Consider the following 23,641-nt stretch of genomic DNA (forward strand, 5'->3'; position numbering starts at 1 on the left):
TGTTGGAAGAACAGAGATCAGGGTTGCAGCTCAACAGTAGAGCCTTTTCTGTGCTCTGCTGAATCCTCGACACCACCGCTAAGAGATTGGGACTCTGTCTCAAGTGCCCACTTCCAGTGACTAGTTCACCAAAACCCCGAATCCTTGTCACCTTTAATGTGACCAAGAGCTGACCAGATGCCCTGGGGGAGGTGAGGAGTGAGGAAGGGCGGACGGGTTAGGAAGGGAACAGGTTGGAGCTGAAAGTGGGTGTTGGCATACAGACAGGATTGGGAATTGTAGGTGTTCTGGTCCCCCAAGCTCTTTCTTACCAATCAGGGTGCCTTCTGGTTCTGCTTCAAAGTCTCTTCTGTAAGGAGGGGACTTGGCAGAAAGGGGAATAGAGTCACCAAACAGTGGATACCAGCCCCCCACACCCCAGGAACTGTAACCCTAAACTCACTCTGACCCCGATTTGGTCCTGAGCCTTGCCCTGGTTCTCCACCAGGCGGAGGCCACAGCATCTGTTCCCCTAAACCTGCCTTGGGGGTTCCTTGAGCATCCTCTGTGCCCCACTCTGCTTCCCTGACCCTGTGGGGCCTCCACTGCTGACGTCCTCCTCCACTTCAGCCGCCCAGGCCAAGGGGGCTTATTGTACCCAGTGGCCGCTGTCACGCAGGGCCAGCTGGCGAGCGTCTCTGGGAGACTCGGGCTTTGTTTAAGGGGCGGCGTTGCCGCCCCCCTTGGGAGCTGAGAGCCTCATTCCCAGGGATGTGTCTCCCTGGCACCTCATGCTTACATCACAAAGCTTATTGCTGACATCACAGGCCGTCCCCCTCATGCCCTGGGACCTGTTTTTAGAGACTCTCCAGACACTGGCCTTGGAACCAAGAGTTCTGAATAGTCTTTAATTTAATTTTTAATGAAAATGCGATACAGAGAGAGTCCAGAGCACTGCTCAACTCTGACTACGGTAGTGCGGAGCGTTGAACATGGGACCTCAGAACCTCAGAACCTCAGGTCTTTTGCAGTACCATTCAGTGTCCCCTAGATGGCGCACATGCCCACCTCTACTGTGAGCCGTCCACTTTAAGGCTCCCACTGCAGCCATCTGGGCTTCAGCTCCCTGCTTCCCTTTGCTTCTGGAGGGGCTTGCACCCCGCCTCCCTGCCCTGGGTGCACTGACTTCCTTCAACTACAGTTTCCTTAGCAGCTTTATTGAGAGATCATTCATACACGGCACAATCTACCCATCGCAAGTGTACACTTCAGTTTCCTAGCGTCCTCCCAGGGTGCTGACATCACCATCGTTGAACTTTAATGTTTTTGTGTCCCCACCGCGAAGAAAGCGCATGCTGGGAGTCCGGCGGTAGCGCAGCGGGTTAAGCGCACGTGGTGCGAAGCACAAGGACCGGCCTAAGGATCCCGGTTCCAGCCCCCGCCTGCCCACCTGCAGGGGAAGTCACTTCACAGGCAGTGAAGCAGGTCTGCAGGTGTCTGTCTTTCTCTCCCCCTCTCTGTCTTCCCCTCCTCTCTCCATATTTCTCTGTCCTATTCAACACAATGACATCAATAACAACAATAAAACAAGGACAATAAAAGGGAATAAATAAATAAATATAAAAAAGAAAGTGCATGCCTGTTAGCAGTCAACCTTTATTCTCCCCTCCCCCACCCCACTGCATTTCTGGAAATTCAGATTTATCTATATGTCCCTATGGATTTGCCTACTATAGTAGACATTTCACGCAAGTGGAATCATGAAGTATTTTTATATCTGGATTCACAATGTTTTAAAGGTTCAACTGTGTTGCATTACTTGTCAGAATTTTGTCCCTTTTTATTGCCAAATAACACTTTTTTTCCCTTTTGCCACCAGGGTTATCACTGGGGCTCAGTGCTGGAATTATGAATCCACTGCTCCTGGAGCCCAATTTTTCCTTTTTTAAATTTTATTTTATTTGATAGGACAGAGAGAAATTAAGAGGAGAGAGGGAAGGAGAGAGAAAGATAGACCCCTGCAGATCGTCTTCACCCCTCATGAAGCGTCTCCCCTGAAGGTGGGGAGCCGGGCTCTAACCCCTCAATAATAGTTCTTTATATGAATATAACATACTCTGCTTTCACATTCGTGAGGAGAGGACAGTCTTCTGTTTATACTTTTTTGGTAGCAGATATTCATTTATGTATTTGTTTATTTGGAGAAGGACTAGAGCACTGTTCATCTCTGGCATATGTGGAGCCCAGAATTAAACCTGGGACTTTAGGCATGGAACTCTGCTGCTCTTCCCACTGTACTATCTCCCTGGCCCTGTCAAGAGATTGTTAGCAAGTCTTTTTTTATTATCTTTATTTATTTATTGGATAGAGACAGTCAGAAATTGAGAGGGTAGGGGAAGATAGAGAAGAAAGAGACAGAGAGACGCCTGCAACACAGCTTCACCCCTTGTGAAGCTTTCCCCCTGCAGGTGGGGACCGGGGGCCCAAACCTTGCACATTGTAACGTGCGCTCAACCAGGTGAGCCACCACCCAGCCTCTCAAGTCTTTTTATGAACAAGATTTTCCTGTGGGTGTTTACTGTATTTTGCAGATGCTTTAAAAAATATACTAATTTTATTATTTATTAAATAATGAAGGGGACATAACAAGACAAAAAGAGCATCACTATGGTACAGAGATGCTGGAGATTGAACTGGGGAACTCATTCTTGAGGGTCCAGCACTTTATTCACTATGCCACCTCCCAGGCTGCAATCTCTCTCTCTCTAACATACTATTTATTTATTTATTTATATGTATGCCTCCAGGGTTATTTCTGGGGCTCAGTGCCTGCACTACAAATCCACTGCTCCTGGAGGCCATTTTTTCTATTTTGTTGTTGTTATTGTTGTTGTCATTGCTATTATTGTTGGGTAGGAAAGAGAGAAATAGAGACAGGAGGGGAAAACAGAGAAGGAGAGAGAAAGATAGACACCTGCAGACCTGCTTCACCACTTGCGAAGCGACCCCCTTGCAGGTGGGGGGCCGGGGGCTCGAACCAGGATCCTTGTGCTTCAAGCCATGTGCACTTAACCTGCTACACTACTGCCCAGCCCCCCATACTATTTATTTTTAATGAGAGAGATACAGAAGGAAAAATACAGAGAGAAAAAGAGGCCAGTGCACTGCTCAGCTCTGGCTTATGGTGGTACTAGGGACTGAACCTGAGACTTTGGAGCCTCAGGCATGAGAGCCTTTTGTAGAACCATTATGTTGTCTCCCCTACCCCAGCTCTCTATTTCTTAAAAAAAGATTTATTTGTTTATTTTTATGGGGGTGGGGCAAGAGAACCAAATTACTGCTCAACTCTGGCATGAGGTGGTGCCGGGTATTGAACCGGTGACCTCTGGGGCCTCAGGCGTCTGAGCTGGTGCTCCAACAGACTGGATTATAGCCATAGTTCCTGTTCCTTTATTTGAAAAAGATTTACTTTTTATATTTATTTATTTATATCTCACAAGAGGTAAGTAGATTGCAGGCAGGCAGGGAGAGGACAGAGCAGCACTCTGACAGATGCAGGACCAGGGATGGAAAATAGGACCTCACACTTGTGAGCTGAGAGCTCTACCACAGTGCCACCTCCTGGGCCACCAGTTCCCAGTTATTCTGTCCTATTTGGTTTGTTTTTCTCTGTGGTGCTGGAGATTAAACCAAGGGCCTCACACACGTAAGGCAGATTCTGAGCTACCTCCCAAATTAAGGTGTCTTTCTTCCTCTAAGCCTGTTGGGAGAAACTCACACCTGTGTGAAGCGCCTAGCACAGTGCCTGGCGTGCAGTGACTTAGCAATGGGCTGTTAGGGAACTTGCCAGGGTGTGGCACTCACTAGGCCTGAGCTCTGCGGGGCTTGAAGACATCCTCACGGATGAAGGGCAGGGCCTGGAGGAGATGCCTTTGCCCTGGCAGAGCTGGTGGAAGGTATTCTGGTGGCCAGGAAGAGTCACTAACAGGATCGAAGTCAGAGGCAAAATGGGGGGGCAGGGCAGAGCCTGGGACTGACGGTCAAGTTCACTGGCCAGGGAGAGGAAAAGCCCTCTCTGGGATGTGTGCAGGCAGGCTTCTGGCACAGAAGAAGGCAGAGAGCCTTTCTGAGGACTTCCGTGGACTCCGGGGAGAAAGCGCCCTTCCCACCCAAACTCCTGCTTTCTTCACAGGGGCCTTCACCCCACTGGCCACTCCCAGCATTCACTGCTGGGCGGGTTGGAGGCTGTGGGGGCTGCGCCCGGTGGGCAGTTTTCCCAGAACAAGGAGCAGAACTAGGCTAGGCTGGCTTCAGACCTCTCTGGCTGGATGATGGCTGGTCCCATCGAGCCTGATCCCAGGGTTCTCACAGGCCTTGTGCTCCTGTGGGGGCTGAGGGAGCAGTACCACAACCCATGGATGTGACATGTCCCAGAGGGAGACCAAAGGGGCACTGGCCATGCCAGGAGTGGAACGCAGTCCAGCGCAGACCAAGCCAGAGAGGAAGAGGGGCCATATGATCAGGACAAGGCAGGACCTGTGGGAAGACACCAGCTGGAGCAGCCGAAAGTGGAGCAGGGCTTCCCCAGGCCCCCGGGGGCCCAGGGCTAGGAGCCTGGCTCGAGACAGGGTGAGGCGACATGAGACTTACAAGGGAGCTGGGGGAGGCAGGGGCCCAGGGGTGGATGGCATGTCACCTCTCATCACTCAACATTAACGGTTCCTGTCCGAGAGGGGACAGTGGCCCCCTAGATTCCCAGGCTCCTTGCTTGTACCCAAGCTGGGTTAAGTCATAGCTGGTTTTCACCAGCAAGCTGCTCAGAGAGCTGGCCTGACTCACATCCATCAGGAAACGGAGGCTCAGAGACCTGGCAGGAAGGTCACTCCCAAGGTCTCTCTGGAGCCTGAAGCAAGCTGGGCGGGCACTTCAGTCTCTTTGACCCAAGTCTGGTGTCCTTATCACCACAGCAGGCACTTCACGTCAGGACCTGGCTGGGCAAGTATCAGTCTTGCAGAGTGGGATGTGCTCTGTGTCCTCGGGGCACTCCCTAAGCAGGGTTTAGACTTGGGGTGGGGCTGGGATATAGCTCAGCATTAGAAAAATGGACTTGAGGGCAGAGGTTCCAGGCTCAGTCCTCGGCACTGCCATATGCCAGAGTTGAGTGATGCTCTAGTCTCTCTCCCTTTTGCTTGGGTTGGGGAGACAGCATAATACTTATATTAAAAACCTTCATGCCTAAGGATCTGAGGTCCCAGGTTCAATCCCCAGCACCACCATAAACCAGAGCTGAGTTCTCTGTAGCTTCCTCCCATTAAACTAATATAAATAGCATCTATTTTTTAAAAAATAGATCTTGTGATCTGGGAGGTGGCACAATGGATAATGCATTGGACTCGCAAACATGAGGTCCCAAGTTCAATCCCCGGCAGCACATGTACCATAGTGATATCTGGTTCTTTCTTTCTCATGAATAAATAAATAATTCTTTTTTTTTTTCCCTCCAGGGTTATTGCTGGGGCTCGGTGCCTGCACCATGAATCCACTGCTCCTAGAAGCTATATTTTTCCCTTTTGTTGCCATTGTTGCTTTTTTATCGTTGCTGTGGTTGTTATTGATGTCATTGTTGTTGGATAGGACAGAGAGAGATGGGGAGAGGAGGGGAAGACAGAGAGGGGGAGAGAAAGACAACTGCAGATCTGCCTCACCGCTTGTGAAGCGACTCCCCTTGCAGGTGGGGAGCCAGGGGCTCAAACTGGGATCCTTAAGCCAGTCCCTATGCTTCGCGCCATGTGCGCTTAACCTGCTGCACTACTGCCTGACCCCCCATAAATAAATAATTCTTAAAAAATAAATAAATAGGAGTCGGGCAGTAGCATAGCGGGTTAAGTGCATGTGGCTCAAAGCACAAGGACCTGTATAAGGATCCTGGTTTGAGCCCCTGGCTCCCCACCTGCAGGGGAGTCTCTTTACAGGCAGTGAAGCAGGTTTGCAGGTGTCTATCTTTCTTTCCCCCCTCTGTCTTCCTATCCTCTCTCCATTTCTCTCTGTCCTATCCAACAACAATGACAACAATAATAATTACAACAATAAAAAAACAAGGACAACAAAAGGGAATAAATAAACAAATAAACAAGGGCAACAAAAGGGAAAATAATTAAATGTAAAAATATTTATAAAAATATAAATAAATAAATAAATCTTAAAAAAAAAAAGCAGCCTTGGGTGTGAATGAAGCAAGGGTCAGGAAGAGACTGAGAAAAAAAAAAAAAAAAAAGGAAGGGACTAAGAAGAGGGTCAGTGAGAGTTCTGTCCCCAGGCCGGGCTGTTCCTTCCTGTCCCAGGCTGTAAACCAAGGCCAGTCCAAGTGGGCACATTGTCTCTGCTTCTGCTCTGTCAGGAGCCCCAGAACATTCTTGGCAGTGGGGGCAGGCGGGCAGCACTCACTGGACTCTCTGTGCAGGTCGAGGCCAGTCCCCAGAACACAGCCCGGGAGCGGAGCCGGGTAAGGACGCTGCGCCAGGCCTTCCTGGCCCTACAGGCCGCCCTGCCTGCCGTGCCGCTGGACACCAAGCTCTCCAAGCTGGACGTACTGGTGCTGGCCACCAGCTACATCGCTCACCTCACCCGCACGCTTGGCCACGACTCGCCTGGCCCCACCTGGCCACCTTTCCTGCGGGGCCTCCGCTACCTGCACCCTCTCAAGGTAAGCCGTGGGGTGCAGGAAAGCTGTAAGGGGGGCTACCCTGGGCAGGGCTGCAGGGGGAGGAGGATTTTACCTCCTGCTCTCTCAGAGGATGAGGAACCATGGCAGCTCTCAGGCGGGGCTGAGCTGTGAGATATGGTGGTCATGGACACTGGCTTCCAAGAGGAGGGGATTCTCTGGAGGCCCTGAGGCTCTGGGTTTCTTAGAGACACAGGAGGAAAAGGAACAGCTGCAGAGCTGAGCCCTGGTAACAGAAGCTACACTAAGGAGGACCATAGGTTCCAGGGGGTGTCACTCCGTCATCATCCAATTCCTCAGTGCTTAAATTTTTTAATTAGTTAATTTTTTAAAAAGTATTTATTTATTTATTCATTTATTTTCCCTTTCGTTGCCCTTGTTGTTTTTCAGTGTTGTTGTAGTTATTGATGTCGTCGTTGGTGGATAGGACCAAGAGAAATGGAGAGAGGAGGGGGAAGACAGAGAGGGGGAGAGAAAGATAGACACCTGCAAACCTACTTCACCACTTGTGAAGGGAACTCCCTGCAGTGGGAATTAATTAATTTTAAGATTTTATTTATTTATTTGAAAATTTTTTTGTATTTATTTTCCCTTTTGTTGCCCTTGTTTTTTTTTTTTTTTTTTTTTTGTTTTGTTAGATGGGACAGACAGAAATGGAGAGAGGAGGGGAAGACAGAGAGGGACAGAGGGGGAGAGATAGACACCTGCAGACCTGCTTCACTGCCTGTGAAGAGACTCCCCTGCAAGTGTGGAGCCAGGGGCTTGAACCGGGATCCTGACTCTGGTCCTTGCGCTTCGTGCCATGTGCACTTAACCTGCTGCGCTACTTCCCGACTCCCAGATTTTATTTATTTATTAATGAGAAAGATAGGAGGAGAGAGAGAGAAAGAACCAGATATCACTCTGATACATGTGCTGCCAGGGATTGAACTCAGGACCTCATGCTTATGAGTCTAATGCTTTAACCACTGTGCCACCACCGGAACACAAAATATTTTTAAAATTTATTTTTATTTGATTTGTTAGAGACAGAGAGAAATTTAAATGAAATAGGAAGATAGAGAGGGAAAAAGAAAGACACCTGCAGTACTGCTTCACTGCTTATGAAGCTTGCCCTCGCGCAGCTGGGGAGCAGGGCTTGAACCCGAGTCCTCACACATGGTGATGTGTGTTCAGCTTGCCCAAATGATCCATTGGTTAATTAATTAACTAAGTTTTGTTTTATCAGGGCACTGCTCAGTTCTGGTTTATGGTGGTGTTGGGGATTGAACCTGGGACCTCAGAGTCTCAGGCATGAAAGCCTTTTTGCATAACCATTATGCTGTCTCTCCATTTTCTCTACATTTTTGACACATGAGATATAGACCCCTCAGAGGAGGTTGACCTGGGAAACATCACTCCCAAGCAACAGAGCTGGTGGCAGGGAAGGAGGTAAGGGCAGTGGGGAGGCGGGCTGGGACACAAGGAAGGCGGTTTCTTGTCACTCAATAGACAGATCTTGGCCTACCTGTCCTGAGCCTCGGTTTTGCTTGCTGGGACATGGGTGGTAGGTGAGTCTTGCTTCTTTGCCATGTAGGAGTGAGGTCATGAAGGAGACTTACTGATGAGAAAGCACAGCACGGGGCCACATTTCCATGCAGGAGGACCCAGGTCAAGTCCCACTTCCCACTGCTGGGGGGATGCTTCATGAGCAGTCCAGCACATCTGTAGGTGTTTATCTTTCTGTCTTCCTCATTATATCTCCCTCCCTCCTCAATTTCTCTCCATCCTATCAAATAAAATTAAAAAGAAAAAGGAAAGGAAAAAATGGCCTCCAGGAGTGGTGGATTCATAGTGCTGGCACTAAGTCCCAGCAATATAACCCTGGTAGAAATAAAAAATAAATAAGTAAATATATAGGATCACACAGTCACAACAAGTGGTATCAGGGTGCTAAAGTTATGCCAGGAACTGGGCTAAATGTTTCCATGCTTTTTTCTCTTTTATTCTGCACAAGATCCACTTGGGGAGAACTTTACAGACAGGGAAGCTGGCGAAGCTTAAGTGTCTAAGTGTGATTTGAGCCCACGGTTAGACTGCAGACTCGTGCTCTAGTCCTGGGCAGGCCCTGGATGGGCCTGTGAGCCACTGGGCAAAGAGAAAGACTTCTAGAAAGGAAAGAGTTTGGTCATCTTTAAGCCTCCCACCCCCCATCTCTCCCCTAGATGTCCTAGTTCTGAAGTGTCTTGTAACTTGAGACCTTTTGCTCTCATGCAAATCAAGTTGAAATGTGAGAGGCTAGGTGGGGTCACTCTGAAATGCCCTGAGTGGGGGGCACCTGGTACAGGTCCTGGGGGCACTGTCATTTCCTGGGCTGTGAAGTAGGGGTCACGGTGAGGCGTCTCAGGCTGTAGGTAAGTGTGAAGAGCTGAAGTAGGAGCACCAGCTGGGTTGGGCCTAGGGCCTACGCCGCTCAGTGGGGTGGCTCCCCTCGCCCCAGGGGAAGGGCTGCCAAGAGTGGGACAACCCTCAGGCAGTCAGCCTGGCATTTTCTGGGCATGATGGCCACACCCCTGGTGGAAAGATGGACAGTCCTGGGAGGCTAACCAGAGTAGGCAGAGCTCACCCCTGGGTCAGGCCTGCCAGTGTCAGGAGCAGCCTCTTACTGCACTGCTTTGCCACCCTCCCTGCCGTGGGGCTCCTTGAGGGCCTCCAGCAGTTCAGGTGGTAACCCCAGGGCCTGAGGCTGGTCTCAAGGGGTTGAGCAGCAGGGGTGCTGAGGGTTCTAAGCTGGGGCAGGGGCAGCTGTGGTGAGTGGGCCTCATGTGCTATCTGATATCTTGCAGAAATGGCCAATGCGCTCCCGTCTCTACACCGGTGGCCTGTGGTGCTCCAGCTTTGACTCTACCACGGCCCCCACCTCCAGCCAGAGACCCAAGGAAACAGAGGCCAACCCCCGTGTCTGTGGGGAGGCAGGCGCGCTCCTCCCCACTGGGCCTCCCTCGCCAGCTCTTGCTGACCAGTGAGCATCACATTTGCCCTTTCCTCACAGCTGCAGCTCAGGCTTGGGGGGGGGGGTCTACATCCTCCCCCAGGTCTTGCCTGTCCCCCCTCCCCCACTCAGTCTCTAGCTCTAGGCTCCAGAGTGCAGACCAGGCCAGGCAGCTGGCACAGGTGATGCTCAGTAGCAGTTTCTAGCAGAAAGGGAGTGTGTGGCTTGGGAGTTGGGCCAAGACACTGCCCCCTGCTTGCCCTGCTCAGGATCCCCTCGCACCCTCTGGGAGGCAGCGAGAAGACAGAAGCATGCAGGTGGTGGGCGAACGACCTGACGGGAAATTCAGGGCCCAGGCGGAGCTGTGGCAGCCCTGCATGTGAGCAGAGCTCAAAAGACCTCAGTTACCAGAGAGTAACTGAGGAAGGAAGTGGGCTCTGGTATGGCAGTGAGACATGCCACCCATCACCATGGAGCGGAGCTGAGGGCTCCGTCTCTGTCTCGTGGTCTCCCAGCTGCCTCCTCTTCCCTGTGCCCTGCATCCTTCCTCTCCTCCTGTTACAGTCTTAATTGCACGTTTATCCATAAGGCCTCCAGTGTTCACATTCCCATTTCCAGAGAGACCTGGGCAGGTGGGGAGTCTGGAAGCATCTGGGTCCTGGGGTGATGAGGGTCTCTGAGCCACAGTCTGACCAGGGTAGCAGGGGTGACTCAGTAAGTTGGGGTGGAGGCAGAGAAGGAGACACAGAACGTCCCAGCCCAGGGCTGGGAGGTGGTGCAGTCAGTCAGAGTGTGGCTGGGAGCCATGGCAAAAAGGCCTGGCCAAGGCTGAGCTCGTAAATCCACCCAAAACTGGTTCTGGGCAGCTGGACGGCCAGGCCAGACCAGGGACCAGGTGTGGGTGGATACTTAGCACAGGGTTCTTCACTTGACCATAAAAGTCCAGCTCAGATAGCCTATTTTTAAAGTCAAACATCGGGGTCTTCCTGGCTTAAATTGAGGGTGGAAGGAAGAGAAGCAATGAACCTCCTCCCAGGCAGGTGGGGCCAAAAGAGAGAAAGCTGGATGGTCCAGGAGGTGGCACAGTAGATAAAGCATCAGACTCTCAAGCATGAGGTCCTGAGTTCAATCCCCAGCAGCACATGTACCAGAGTGATGTCTGGTTCTTTCTCTCTCTCCTCCTATCTTTCTCATTAATAAATAAATAAAATCTTTAAAGAGAGAGAGAGCGAGAGAGAGAGAGAGAGAGAGAGGAAGCTGGTGTTGGCTATTCATGAATTCCTCCCCCCACCACAGCAAAAACGGGGCTTTTCCTGATAGCTAGGAGACTTTGGTTTGGCGCTTGCCCCATCTTCCCTCACATGCAAGTCTTTGCTTCTCAGTCCTCTGCAGTGAAAGCAGTAGGACCATGGAAGGATGTTTCTCTGGCCTCCTTGGTGCTCTGCAGACAAAGCTGCTTCCTTAAAGCCTGGACAGCCGCATGGGGTCCAGAGACAGCCTCCCCAAGCCAGAGAGCACCCAGCACTGAGGCCAAGGAGTATGTATAAAGGCTACGGAGGGCAGGCATGACTGAGTCAGACAGTGAGGAAGAATGACTGGAGGACGTACCTGGTCAGAGATTAGGATCTACAAGGAACCAGAACGCTAAGCAGTCTTCATTTTACCTCTGCGGCAGAGGAGGAGACGCCTGCTCACTGGGGGACTGTGTGTTCCCACCGGGTAAGAAGGCACAGCCTGTAATTCACAGAGAGCAAGGGGGTGTGGAGAAGAGTCTCCAAAAGCAAGCAGGAGTACAGGTGACAAAGTGGCACTGAGGTGACCTGGCTGGTTGGTGGCTTGGTTACCTTGGAGGGGCAGCCTTTCCCAAGGTGCCCATGGCAGAGGCTGTGAGGGCAAGGATGGCATCTCCAGAGCCCAATGTGCATGAGGTTTCTGACCAGAATCTGGGAAAAGGTCTGACATAGACAGTAAGGGTGCCAAGGAGGGCATCAGAGGGGAGACTGTAGACCATCACTGAGAGCCCGAGTAGTAAGAAACAGAAGCTCTAGTCTTCTCTGATTCATTCCTTTTCACTTGTTTAGGACTCCAATGACACTGTCCTCTCCCTTTGGTGGCACAAGTTATCCTTTCGGCTTGGTTTTCAAGAACTATGGCCAGAGGATCTAACCCAGCCCTGCCTGACTCCTATTTTTGTAAATAAAGTTTTATTAGAACATGGCCATACTCATTTCTTTACATGTTGCCCATGGCTGCTGTCCTGATGCCACAAAAGAGTTGAATATCTGAGACCCTGTGATGTCAACCTGCAGGAAAAGTTCGCTGACCCTGGTTCCAGATCAAAGGCATTCAGAGTGTGGCCTGGGAGCTGGGGAAGGTCCCTGGGACTCTTGTGGTGGTCTAAGTGGCCAAAAATGGCTGTCACAATACAAGATACTTTTTGCCCTTTCTCCATCCTAATTTTCTCATGAATATAGTAGAATTTTCCAGAAGTCATGTGCTGGTGATATTATGAAAATAGACAGAATATAACAGCAGATTGAGAACCCAGTTATTTATTACAATCTATGCCAAAGACATCTGCAAATGTGTCAAACATTTGCTCACTAAACATTTTCCAATATGGAAAATAATTGTTTCATACAGATGTGATATATGGTAACATATAGTGGAATGATTAATGATAGCTTCAAGGGAGTTGGGCGGTAGCAGAGCGGGTCAAGCGCAGGTGGCACAAAGTGCAAGGACTGGCATAAGGATCCCAGTTCGAGCCCCCGGCTCCCCACCTGCGGGGGAGTCGTTTCACAGGCGGTGAAGCAGGTCTGCAGGTGTCTATCTTTCTCTCCCCCTCTCTGTCTTCCCCTCCTCTCTCCATTTCTCTCTGTCCTATCCAACAACAATGACATCAATAACAATAATAATAATGACAACAATAAAACAACAAGGGTAACAAAAGGGAGTAACTAAATAAATAACTTTTAAATTCTTTTTTTATCTTTATTATGGTACTAGTAACATAAGCCAAATAGGCAAAAGTTCTTTGAGATCCCACTTTTTAAGAAAATTCTTTTTATATTTATTTATTTATTTATTTCCCCTTTTGTTGCCCTTGTTTTTTGTTGTTGTAGTTATTATTGTTGTTGCTATTGATGTCATCGTTGTTAGACAGGACAGAGAAATGGAGAGAGGAGGGGAAGACAGAAAGGGGGAGAGAAAGATAGACACCTGCAGACCTGCTTCACTGCCTGTGAAGCGACTCCCCTGCAGGTGGGGAGCCAAGGGCTCGAACTGGGATCCTTACACCGGTCCTTGAGTTTCGCGCCACATGTGCTTAGCCCGCTGTGCTACCGCCCGACTCCCAGAGATTTCACTTTTAAAAACATTTTATTTATGTGTTTTCTGGATAGAGACAAGAGCAGTCAAGAAGGAAAAGGAAGATAGAGAAGCAGGGAGAAAGAGAGATCCCTGCAGCACTGCTTCATTGCTTGGGAGGCTTCCCAACCTGCAGGTAGAGAGCAGAGGTTTGAACCTAGCTCCTTCTTCATTGTAGCACGTGTATTCTGTTGCGTGCATATCACCACCTAGCCACCCAAGACTAATTTTTTTAGACTCTGCTCCAGAATAGATAGGTGATGGCCAAGAACAAGTTCTGTCCCACCCCAATCCCTATGTGACTGTCCTAACCTCAGCCCCCAGCACAGACAGAGGAAATGGGTCCTAGCCAGGGCTGGTACAGAAGCCACAGAGCCGTGGTGGTAGCAGATGGCAACACCAGGAGCTGTGAGCTAAAGGCCATGGCAGTCGTGAGGCGGGTGCAGTGTGGGACTTATGTGTGGGAGATCCTGGGTTCAGCCCCTAGCCCTGCATAGGTTGGGGTGGTACCCTAATCTCTGTCTCTCATAAAATAAATAAATCTTGCCACACAGACATGATGGGCATAGATCCCTCTCATCACTGTCACTGGTCATCTCCATCAGGAACAACATGATGGACCCATCTGTGGACCCCTATCAGACCTGGCCCTCAATGTGGATCAACAGTGTTAGAATGTTCCATTCTCCGAAGGAAGGTTGGATAACGTACTCTACTTACCCCCCGAGGAAGATGGAAGATGTTCCTAGCCATGACCACAGACTACAAGCTCAGACCTACAGGAATACAGAGGTTACATAGGCTCCTGTGATGAATATGGGCCCTGAATCAGATCGATGGGGTTTACAGTTAACAATACTTATATACTTTCCTCATATTTGGGAGCTACTCTCTCCTCTGATCCAGCTTTCTAGTCCTTTTTCCAATTATGACACCATCTCCCTAGAGAATACCTTGGGTCCACCAGCATATTAGCTATCAGGATCTAGCAAAAACTAGTAAAGTCATGAGCCCCTTGGAATAGACCTAAAATAGACTTACCAGCTTTTTCCAAATTGGAGACCCTATATCTTCATCTGCAATATTCGTGCATTTAGGCTCATGATTAGTCAACAATTTGTTCTGCTTTATATCGTATTCTTTTTCAGTCACCAGGTTCAAGATGCTATCATGATGCCAACCTGACTTCCCTGGGCAGACAACCCCATCTGGAGTCATCTGGTGTCCTGGAACCCTGCTTCCCCAGACTCCTGCCCCACTAGGGAAAGAGAGAGACAGGCTGGGAGTATGAATCAACCTGCCAACACCCATGTTTAGCAGGAAGCAATTACAGAAGCCAGACCTCCCACTTTCTGTACCTCATAATGATCCTAGGTCCATATTCACAGAGAGATAAAGAATAAGAAGGCTATTAGGGGAAGGGATGGGATATGGAGTTCTGGTAGTGGAAATTATGTGGAATTGTATCCTTCTTATCCTATGGTCTTGTCAGTATTTCCATTTTATAAATAAAAATTAAAAAAGGATAAGAAATATTTTCTGGGAGTCAGGCAGTAGCGCAGCGGGTTAAGCGCACGTGGTGCAAAGCGCAAGGACTAGTGTAAGGATCCCGGTTCAAGTCCCCGGCTCCCCACCTGCAGGGGAGTCTTTCTCTCCCCTTGTCTGTTTTCCCCTCCTCTCTCCATTTCTCTCTGTCCTATCCAACAACAGTGACAATAATAGTAACTACAACAATAAAACAACAAGGGCAACAAAAGGGAATAAATAAATATTTAAAAAAGGAGAAAGAAATCTTTCTAAGAAAGTTATGAGCCAGGAACCGAAACAGAAACCACTGTCCACATTAAAGATGCTGGGAGGAGAACACAAGGCGAGGCGAGGGATCAGGCTGACTTAAGCAACGGTTTCAGCCAGGCTTCAGGGAGTCAGAAACTCTGGGCTGGGTCCAAGTTGGATGAAAATGGACTCTCCATCCCACATCTCAGAAACCACAGTGCAGTGACTGCCGGGCCACACAAGCTGGGGTGGAGAGGACTGGTGATCACAACCCCCCTTGCTCTCCCAAGGTGCAGACATGGTTGGGGATGTCTACAGAGGCTCAGTGGGGGTTGGAACTGCCCTCAGAAAAGGTGACTGGAACCCCCTCAAGACCTGGTGTGCTCTGAGAAGAGGTACAGTGGCAGAAGCCAAGGGTGGGAGCTCAGCTCAGCGGCAACCACACAAGTGTGGGCATGTGCTAGGCTTGCTGGGAGGAGCTGCTTCTTGGCCTGAGAAGCTATTGGTCCTGATGTTGAGCAGGCTGCCAGATGTGAGTGTGCCCAGCTGCAGCCTCTTCCTCCTGCCAAGGCTGGCTGACCAGCTGTACTACACAAAGGCAGCTGTAACACGCCGCCCAGTCGGCCGAGGAAAGAAGCTCATCATGCTCCCATACTGCTGCCATTATCGCCCCAGATGTAAGGGCAGGCTAGGACAGACCAGCCTTCCTTCCTTCCTTCCTTCCTTCCTTCCTTCCTTCCTTCCTTCCTTCCTTCCTTCCTTCCTTCTCTCCTTCCTTCCTTTTTCTCTTCATTCTCTCTTCCTCTTTCCCTTTCTTTCGTTCTTTCTTTCTTTCTTTCTATAAGAAAGAGAGAGACCAGAACTCTGCTCTATCATTTATAATGTTGCATGCTGCTTTTGTTTATTGTTTTCACAGAGTGCCAGGGATTGAACCCAGGGCCTCACTCACCACCTTCCTAGACTACCTTCCTGAGCCCTCTAATTTGCTTTTGGACAGTCATCATAAAAGTATGCCATTGGACTAGACAGGTGGGCTCTTCCTCCTGTGTCACCATGAAATGTGTGTGCCTTTCAGAGGTAGGCTCTCGGGGGCTGGGCAGTGGTGTCAGGTTAATTGTACATAGTATGAAGCACAAGGACCGGTGCAAGGATCCCAGTTTGAGTCCCTGGCACTCCACCTGCAGGGGGGGTTGCTTCACAAGCGGTGAAGCAGGTCTGCAGGTGTCTCTCTGTCTCTATCCCTCTCTCTCTATCCCCCTCCCCTCTCAATTATTCCCTGTCTTGTCCAGTGAAAATGAAAAATGGCTGCCAGGAGCTGTGGATTCATTGTACAAGCACGAAGCCCAGAGATAACTCTGGAAGCAAAAACAAAAAGTAAACTTTACACAGACAGAAGTAGAGTAATGAAAGACTTAGGGACATCCTCCCTGTGTTCAGATGGTTACAGGATCCAGGGCTGACAGGGCCTTCTTCTCCCCCAGTATGTATAGGCCATAAACGGACATGACTGGGGAGAAGACTTGACAGAGTAAAAGCAGCATTGTTTGAAGATTTACTTAAAGAGACTAAAAGACAGCCCACAAAGAGACTAAAATACAGTCCCACTCTGTCCTTCACAGGAGGTGCTGAGGACCAAATCCAAGTGCCAGTCTGGGTGCAGTTTTCTTTAAAGCACCCCACGAATAATCTTTGTACAAAGTCAGAACTGGAATCATTCAGAAAGTGCTCAGGACAAAGAATCTGCGTCCAAATAACCCTTCTGGCTTCGTCGGCATCTTCTCCGCTGAATTGTATGCTCCAGCTCAGGAGGATCATCTAGTTAGAAAAAGAAATTCCTAGTTTTATCCAAATTGCAAAACTGTGGTCTGGATGGAAAGATATGAGTGGAATTGATCAGTTTTCCTCTAGCTTTTATATTCTCTTCACCTGATGTGGTCCTGAATGAAGGAATGTCTGCAGAGACACTTGAAACAAACATGGAGAAACAGAACAGGAAGAGAATACTCGGGCTTGTAAAGCAGACCTGACTAACTGCCGAAGTAGAAATGATGTGTTTATATGGCTCCTGCCTAAGTGAGAGGGTTTTAAGAAACATTCCCGGACTTCCACTTCCGACAATATGGTGAACTAGAGAGATGTTCAGAGGAAACTTCTGGGCACAGAAATCTCTGAATGATGAATAAAGTATCTAAAGAAACATCTATATTTTCTCAATGCATTGCTGGACTGGCATGAAACTGAGGCCTGGGATCTGGTGTGGTGGATAAGTGCTGGACACTCAGGTCCAGACTTAGGTCACCAGCATCACATGTGTCAGACTGATGCTCTCTCTGGTTCTCACTCTCTCATCCTCTTTCTCATAAAATAAACAAAAACAATTTTAAAGGAAAAAGCAGATGGAACTGGAGGGAATATTTTGAGTGAAATAAGCCAGAATTTGAAGGTCCTTCTAAAGTTCTGATGATCTCACTCACAGCAACAAAGCAAGGGACAATGCAGAGAAACTCCAATGGGCTGTGGTCTATTGCAGCCTATCTGGGACCCAGAAAGGTGACGGGAGGAGCACTAAGGGGGCAGTGGGGATCTAAGTCCTCACAGTGGAACAGGGTGATGATTTGATGGGATGTGCTGACACTTAGCTTGGGGAAATGTGACAATGTACTCTTGTGACAACAGGAGCTCTGTAAATCAACATCGCCTCTGTCAAATGTTAGCTGGTGGAGAGAGGAGTTGGGGAAGAAGAGGGAAAGAGGAGAGAGGAGAGAGAGACAGAGAGAGACACACAGAGAGAGAATGGGGTGGGGGACATAGCATAATTGTTATGGAAGTGGATTCTCAGACCTGGGGCTCTGAGGTCCCAGGTTCAATTCCCTGCACCACCATAAGCTAGAGCTGAGCAATGTTCTGGAAAGAAAGAGAGAGAGAGAGAGAGAGAATGGGGTGGGAAAGATAGCATAATTGTTATGGAAATGGATTCTCAGACCTGGGGCTCTGAGGTCCCAGGTTCAATTCCCTGCCCCACCATAAGCTAGAGCTGAGCAATGTTCTGGAAAGAAAGGGGCGGGGGGGAGGGAGGGGATAAAAACATAAAACCAAAGTAATAAGCCAGCACTGAATCCTGGTGTCAAAGGTCAGACTTCCAACAGGCCATATTTGATAAGAGACAACCCCTGGGGTCCACACTAAGTGGGAAACTGGATCAGAGACTCTAGCACAAAGCTGCAATTTCCCAAAAGGTGAGATATTCATGAGGAAAAGATCTAGCCTCAGACCACCACTGGTCACTTCCATCAGAAACCATCATAAGCCCCTCTTGCTGGCCTTCCCAGGACCTTGTCCTCAGCACAAAGCAGCAATGGTAGGGACTGCCCCTGTCTGCTAAGGGAGGCTGCAGGTTCCTGCCCTGGCACTGGAGGAAGACTGGTCCTGAAACGAGTACAGCCTGCAATGCTCTCAGCTGTGACCATGAACTTGGAGCTCAGACCAGTAGAGACATAGAGGTTACACAGGTTCTGGTGCGAAATATATATATCCCTGCATCAGGTAGATGGAGGTAAATAGTTAATTTTATCAGTAGAATTTTTTCAAAAATTGGAGCTATTCACTGCCCTAATCAAACTTTCTAGCCCTTTTCTCTACTCTGACAGCATTTTCTCAGATAATATTTTTTTAATTTTTATTTATAAAAAGGAAACACTGACAAAAACCATAGGATAAGAGGGCTACAACTCCACACAATTCCCACCACCAGAACTCTGTATCCCATCCCCTCCCCTGATAGCTTCCTTGTTCTTTAACCCTCTGGGAGTATGGACCCAGGGTCATTATGGAGTGCAGAAGGTGGAAGGTCTGGCTTCTGTAATTGCTTCCACACTGAACATAGGTGTTGACAGGTCAATCCATACTCCCAGCCCAGACAATATTTTTATCCAGGGACCTGGCAGTAATGTAGCAGGTAAGCATACATGGCGCAAAACGCAAGAACTGGCATAAGGATCCTGGTTTGAGCCCCCGGCTCCCCACCTGCAGGTGAAGCAGGTCTGCAGGTGTCTGTCTTTCTCTCCCCCTCTCTGTCTTTCCCTCCTCTCTCCATTTCTCTCTGTCCTATCCAACAACAACAGCAATAACAACAATAACAATAGCAACAAAATGGAGAAAATGTCCTCCGGGAGCAGTGGATTTGTAGTGTAGGCATGGAGCTCCAGTGATAAGCCTGAAGGCAAATAAAATAAATTAAAGGGAGTCGGGTGGTAGCGCAGTGGGTTAAGTGCAGGTGGCACGAAGCACAGGGACCGGCATAAGGATCCCAGTTCGAGCCCCCTGCTCCCCACCTGCAGGGAAGTCACTTCACAGGTGGTGAAGCAGGTCTGCAGGTGTCTTATCTTTCTCTCCCCCTCTGTTTTCCCCTTCTCTCTTCATTTCTCTCTGTCCTATCTAATAATGACGACATCAATCACAACAACAATAATAACTACAACAATTTTAAAAAACAAGGGTAACAAAAGGTAAAATAAATATAAAAAATTAAAAATAAAATAAAACATTTATCCAACTTCATGGTAGCTATTAAACTCAAGCAAAACTACTATAATTGTCGGCCCCTAGAAACATACCTAAAATGGACTTCCTAGCTTTCTTCCATCCTAAAATCCCTAATCTCATCTGCTCAGTTCCTACTTTTTTTTTTAGTTGCTGTTCACTAACCGTTTTGTCTCACTTTATGTCCTGCTGCCTTCCAGACATCAAGTTGCAGAGGCAACCATGTTTCCATCCTGACTTCTCTGGCCAGATGACCTCACCAATATGTCCTGGAAGGTCACCTCTCCAGAGTTCTACCTCACTAGGAAAAGATAGAAAAAATCTGTATGTGTGTGTGTGGGGGCGGGGGGGCTGAGCGGTAGTGCAGTGGGTTAAGCACACATGGTGCAAAGTGTAAGGGCCGGTGTAAGGATCCTGGGATCCCAGTTTGAGCCCCCAGCTCCCCACCTGCAGGGGGGTCGATTCACAAGCAGTGAAGCAGGTCTGCAGGTGTCTATCTTTCTCTCCTCCTCTCTGTCTTCCCCTCCTCTCTCCATTTCTCTCTTTCCTACCCAACAACAACAACAGCTATAACAATTACAAGGGCAACAAAATAGGGAAAAAAATGGCCTCCAGGAGCAGTGGATTCGAAGTGCAGGCACCAAGCCCCAGCAATAACTCTGGAGGCAAAAAAAAAAAAAAAGTTTGTGGGTATGGATCTGCCTGCTAATGCCCATGTCCTATGGAGAAGCAATTAAAGAAGCCAGAACTCCTACCTTCTGCACCCCAATAACAATTTTGATCCATACTCTCAGTGGCTTCACACGCAGTAAAGCAGGTCTGCAGGTGTCTTTCTCTCCCCGTCTTCCCCTCCTCTCTTCATCTCTCTCTCTATCCTATCCAACAACGACGACATCAACAACAACAACACTAATAACTACAACAATAAAACAACAAGGGAAACAAAAGGGAATAAATAGATAAATATTTTTAAAATGTCACTTTAGTATGGGAATCTGGGGAATGTTATGCATGTACAAACTATTGTACTTACTGTCGAATGTAAAACATTAATTCCCCAATAAAAAAAAAGTCACTTTAGATTGGGTTCAAACTATAAAAAAATAAGTCTAGTTTAAAAATAAATAAAATTAATTTTTAAAAGAACATGCAAACTAGAATCACAATGACCTGCCACCACACCCAGCAGAAAGATTAGTATCTGGGAGGTCAGGTGGTAGCAAACCCGCTTAAGCACACATACTACAGGGCACAAGGCCTCAGGTTCAAACCCCTGGTCCCCACTTGCAGGGGGAAAACTTCACAAGTGGTGAAGCAGGGCTGCAGGTGTCATTCCGTCTCTCCCTCTCTGTCTCTTCCTCTCCTCTCAATTTATCTTTGTTTCTACCCACTAATAAATAATTAGTGGTCCAGGAGCTGGTGCAGTGGTAAAGGTTTGGACTCTCAAGCATGAGGTCCTGAGTTTGATCCCCGGCAGCACATGTGCCAGAGTGGTGTCTGGTTCTTTTTCTCTCCTCCTATCTTTCTCATAAATAAATTAAATATTTTTAAAATATTAATTAATTAAAATTCTTATTTAAACTGTAGTTGTTATTCTTCTTCTTATTATTATTATTTTACCAGGGCACTATTCAGCTTTGGCTTCTGGTGGTGCAGGGACTTTGGAGTCAGCCTCAGGCATGAGAGTCTCTTTGCATGACCATTGTGCTATCTACCCCTGCCCAATAAAATTTTTTACAAAAACACCCAGTTGGGACTACACCCCCAAAGTAAGAATGAACCAGGCATCAAAGAGGGGAGCAGGTGCACTCACTGGCATGGTCTCGCATAGCCCCAGAATGGAAGCTGGCATTCACCTCCTATTGCCGTGGGAACTGGATTTGGCAAAACCAACTGAGGTACGACATACACGTTTCTTCTGTTTTTAGGCTTAGGATTTGGCTGAGGTTCAGAGCAGTTGCCTAGCGAGACTTGGCCAATAGGGGGTGCAAGAGGCATTCTGGTGGCAGAGGGCAGCAAGGATCTCTTTTGTTGTTATTAATAGTATTACAGGGTTGAAGAATGAAGTGTGTAATTCCACACCAGAGTTATGTGTCCCCACCCTCCCATCTCCCAGAGTTAACCACCATAGTCGTCACAAGTCTTAGAGACAATTTGCTTCCTTCTGTTTTTTTTTAATTCATATAAATCAGATCTCTAAATTCTACATATGAGTGAAACCAGCTGGTAGTTCTTTTGCCTCTTATTTCACTAAGCATAATCACCTCCAATTCCATCCATTTTGTCCCAAAAGACACAATATTATCTTTTTTGATTACAGAGTAGTAATGGAATAATATGCCATAACTACTATTACTACTTCTACTTCTTCTTCCCCTTCCTCCTCCTCCTCCTTCTTCCTCCCATTCCTCTTCTTCTTCTTCTTCTTCTTTTTTTTTTTTTTTTTACCAGAGCACTGCTCAGCTCTGGCTTATGGTGGTGTGGGGGATTGAACCTGAAACCTTGGAGCCTCAGGCATGAGTTTCTTTGCATAAGCATTATGCTGTCTACCCCCACACTGCCATAACTTCTCTAGCTCACAGACACATGAAAAAATGCTCCATTTTACTTATCATTAAAGAAATGCAAATTAAAACTACACTAAGAAACCATCTCACACTTGGGAGAATAACTTCCGTCAACAAACCAGGAAATGACAGTTGTTGTAGAGGCTGTGGAGAAAAAAATCTCTGTCATACTGCTGATAGGAATGCAAACTGGACCACCTGGGACCAAAACAAGATAGGAAGAACGACTTCAGGAACCCACCAAATCACTAGTGAGTGCAAACACGTGTGGCTGGTGACAGAAAGGAGCCTAGGGAGAGATTAAATGGCTGGTAACAGTCTGGCAGTCTATCAGTTGAGACACCACCTCCAGTCTGTTTCACCAACAAGAACACAGCTGAAGAGAGGAGAGGACTCCCCGGAGACTCACCAAGTACAACTCTGAGTCACCATTGCTACTGCCCTCAGAATCTGGAGCAGCAGCAGGAAGGCCCTATACCTCAGTGGCATAGCTGTGCGGCTGTGAAAGTCTCTTTGCATAACTACTGGATTATCTCTGCCACACCCTAATTTATCCCTTGGTTAGGAGTCAGTGATTAAGCTAAGAAGCCTACTTATGGTTTAAAAGCCCTCAGGCTCCCATGGCCTAGAGGGAAGAAAAAGAACAAAAGAGGCTTTTAAACCAATGAGCTCCAAATCAGGGATTAAAATACTATTGAAACAACTGTTAACTTCCACAACTGTGAACCCTTTAATTACCTTACTTAGACACAAGTCAATCCAGGCAATAGTGATCAATAATTTGAAAAGTACTGAGAGAGGGAACTCATAACATAATATATAAAATGGTTAAACCAACAAGAAGAAATATTGGAGAAATGAACCAGGACAAGAGTCCAGCTAAAAGCCCCCAAAGGGTGAAGCCCAAAATAATGAGGTCAACATCCAAACACTAGTTAAGGAAATAATCACAAGAGTGAGTAAAGAGTTTGAAAGAATTGTCATCAGAAATGCAGAAACAACAAATGAGACTCTGGAAGAAAACACTAATTATTTCAAGGTTATTAGAGAGCTAGCTGAAAGCTGAAATTGCTGAGCTAAGAAAAATAGCTGAACAAGCTAAAACAGTATCAGAACAGGGTAACAAAATAGAAGAATTCCAGAAAACACTAGAGGACAGAGAGAATAGAATCAATGAGGCTGAAGACAGAATTAGCAAGATCGAGGATGAATTAGAGACAACTGAAAAAGAAGTAAAAGATCTCAAAAAGAGATTAAGAGATGCTGAAAACAACAACAGAGACCTATGGGATGACTTCAAAAGAAACAATATACGCATTATTGGCTTACCAGAGGAAGAAAGAGAGGGAGAGGAGGAAAGCATTCTTCAGGCCATAATAGCTGAAAACTTCTCTAGTCTAGACAACAACAAAGACATAAAGGTTCAAGAAGCCCAGAGGGTCCCAAACAGAATTAACCCAGACTTAAAGACACCAAGACATATCATATTTAGAATGGAAAGGAATAAGGATAAAGAAAGGATCCTGAAGGCTGCAAGAGAAAAACAAAGAGTCACCTACAGAGGAAAACCCATAAGATTAGCAGCAGACTTCTCCACACAAACACTACAGGCCAGAAGAGAATGGCAAGATATCTATTGAGTGCTCGATGAGAAAGGCTTTCAACCAAGAATACTGTATCCTGCTAGACTGTCATTCAGACTAGATGGAGGCATCAAAA

General features: G+C 47.7%; 1 protein-coding gene across 4 annotated transcripts; it reads left to right on the forward strand.

Moving 5' to 3' along the window:
• Positions 1-4,295: 4,295 nt before the first annotated feature.
• TCF23 (transcription factor 23) lies at positions 4,296-17,138 on the forward strand. 4 transcript variants are annotated; one of them, XM_060186724.1, is made up of 5 exons: positions 4,296-4,608; positions 6,440-6,682; positions 9,526-9,701; positions 13,646-13,832; positions 14,189-14,509. In XM_060186724.1, exons 1-5 carry the CDS (start codon positions 4,405-4,407, stop codon positions 14,300-14,302), a joined length of 924 nt encoding a protein of 307 aa, XP_060042707.1. In that variant the 5' UTR covers positions 4,296-4,404; the 3' UTR covers positions 14,303-14,509. The 4 variants fall into 4 exon arrangements, with proteins under 4 accessions (XP_060042707.1, XP_060042709.1, XP_060042708.1 ...); XM_060186726.1 differs by lacking the exons at positions 13,646-13,832; positions 14,189-14,509 and adding an exon at positions 16,436-17,138; XM_060186725.1 differs by lacking the exons at positions 13,646-13,832; positions 14,189-14,509 and adding an exon at positions 11,753-11,888.
• The last annotated feature ends 6,503 nt before the right edge of the window (positions 17,139-23,641 follow it).

The sequence above is a fragment of the Erinaceus europaeus genome, chromosome 3 (assembly GCF_950295315.1).
Source record: "Erinaceus europaeus chromosome 3, mEriEur2.1, whole genome shotgun sequence".
Lineage (NCBI taxonomy): Eukaryota > Metazoa > Chordata > Mammalia > Eulipotyphla > Erinaceidae > Erinaceus > Erinaceus europaeus.

What these genes read in the sequence shown, in the direction of transcription:
- TCF23 (XM_060186724.1), top strand. Translation starts at nt 4,405, where the DNA reads ATGTCCCAGAGGGAGACCAAAGGGGCACTGGCCATGCCAGGAGTGGAA. An exon ending in GCTACCTGCACCCTCTCAAG is followed by an intron (nt 6,683 to 9,525) that starts GTAAGCCGTGGG and finishes GATATCTTGCAG; the next exon opens with AAATGGCCAATGCGCTCCCG. An exon ending in TCGCCAGCTCTTGCTGACCA is followed by an intron (nt 9,702 to 13,645) that starts GTGAGCATCACA and finishes CATCTCCATCAG; the next exon opens with GAACAACATGATGGACCCAT.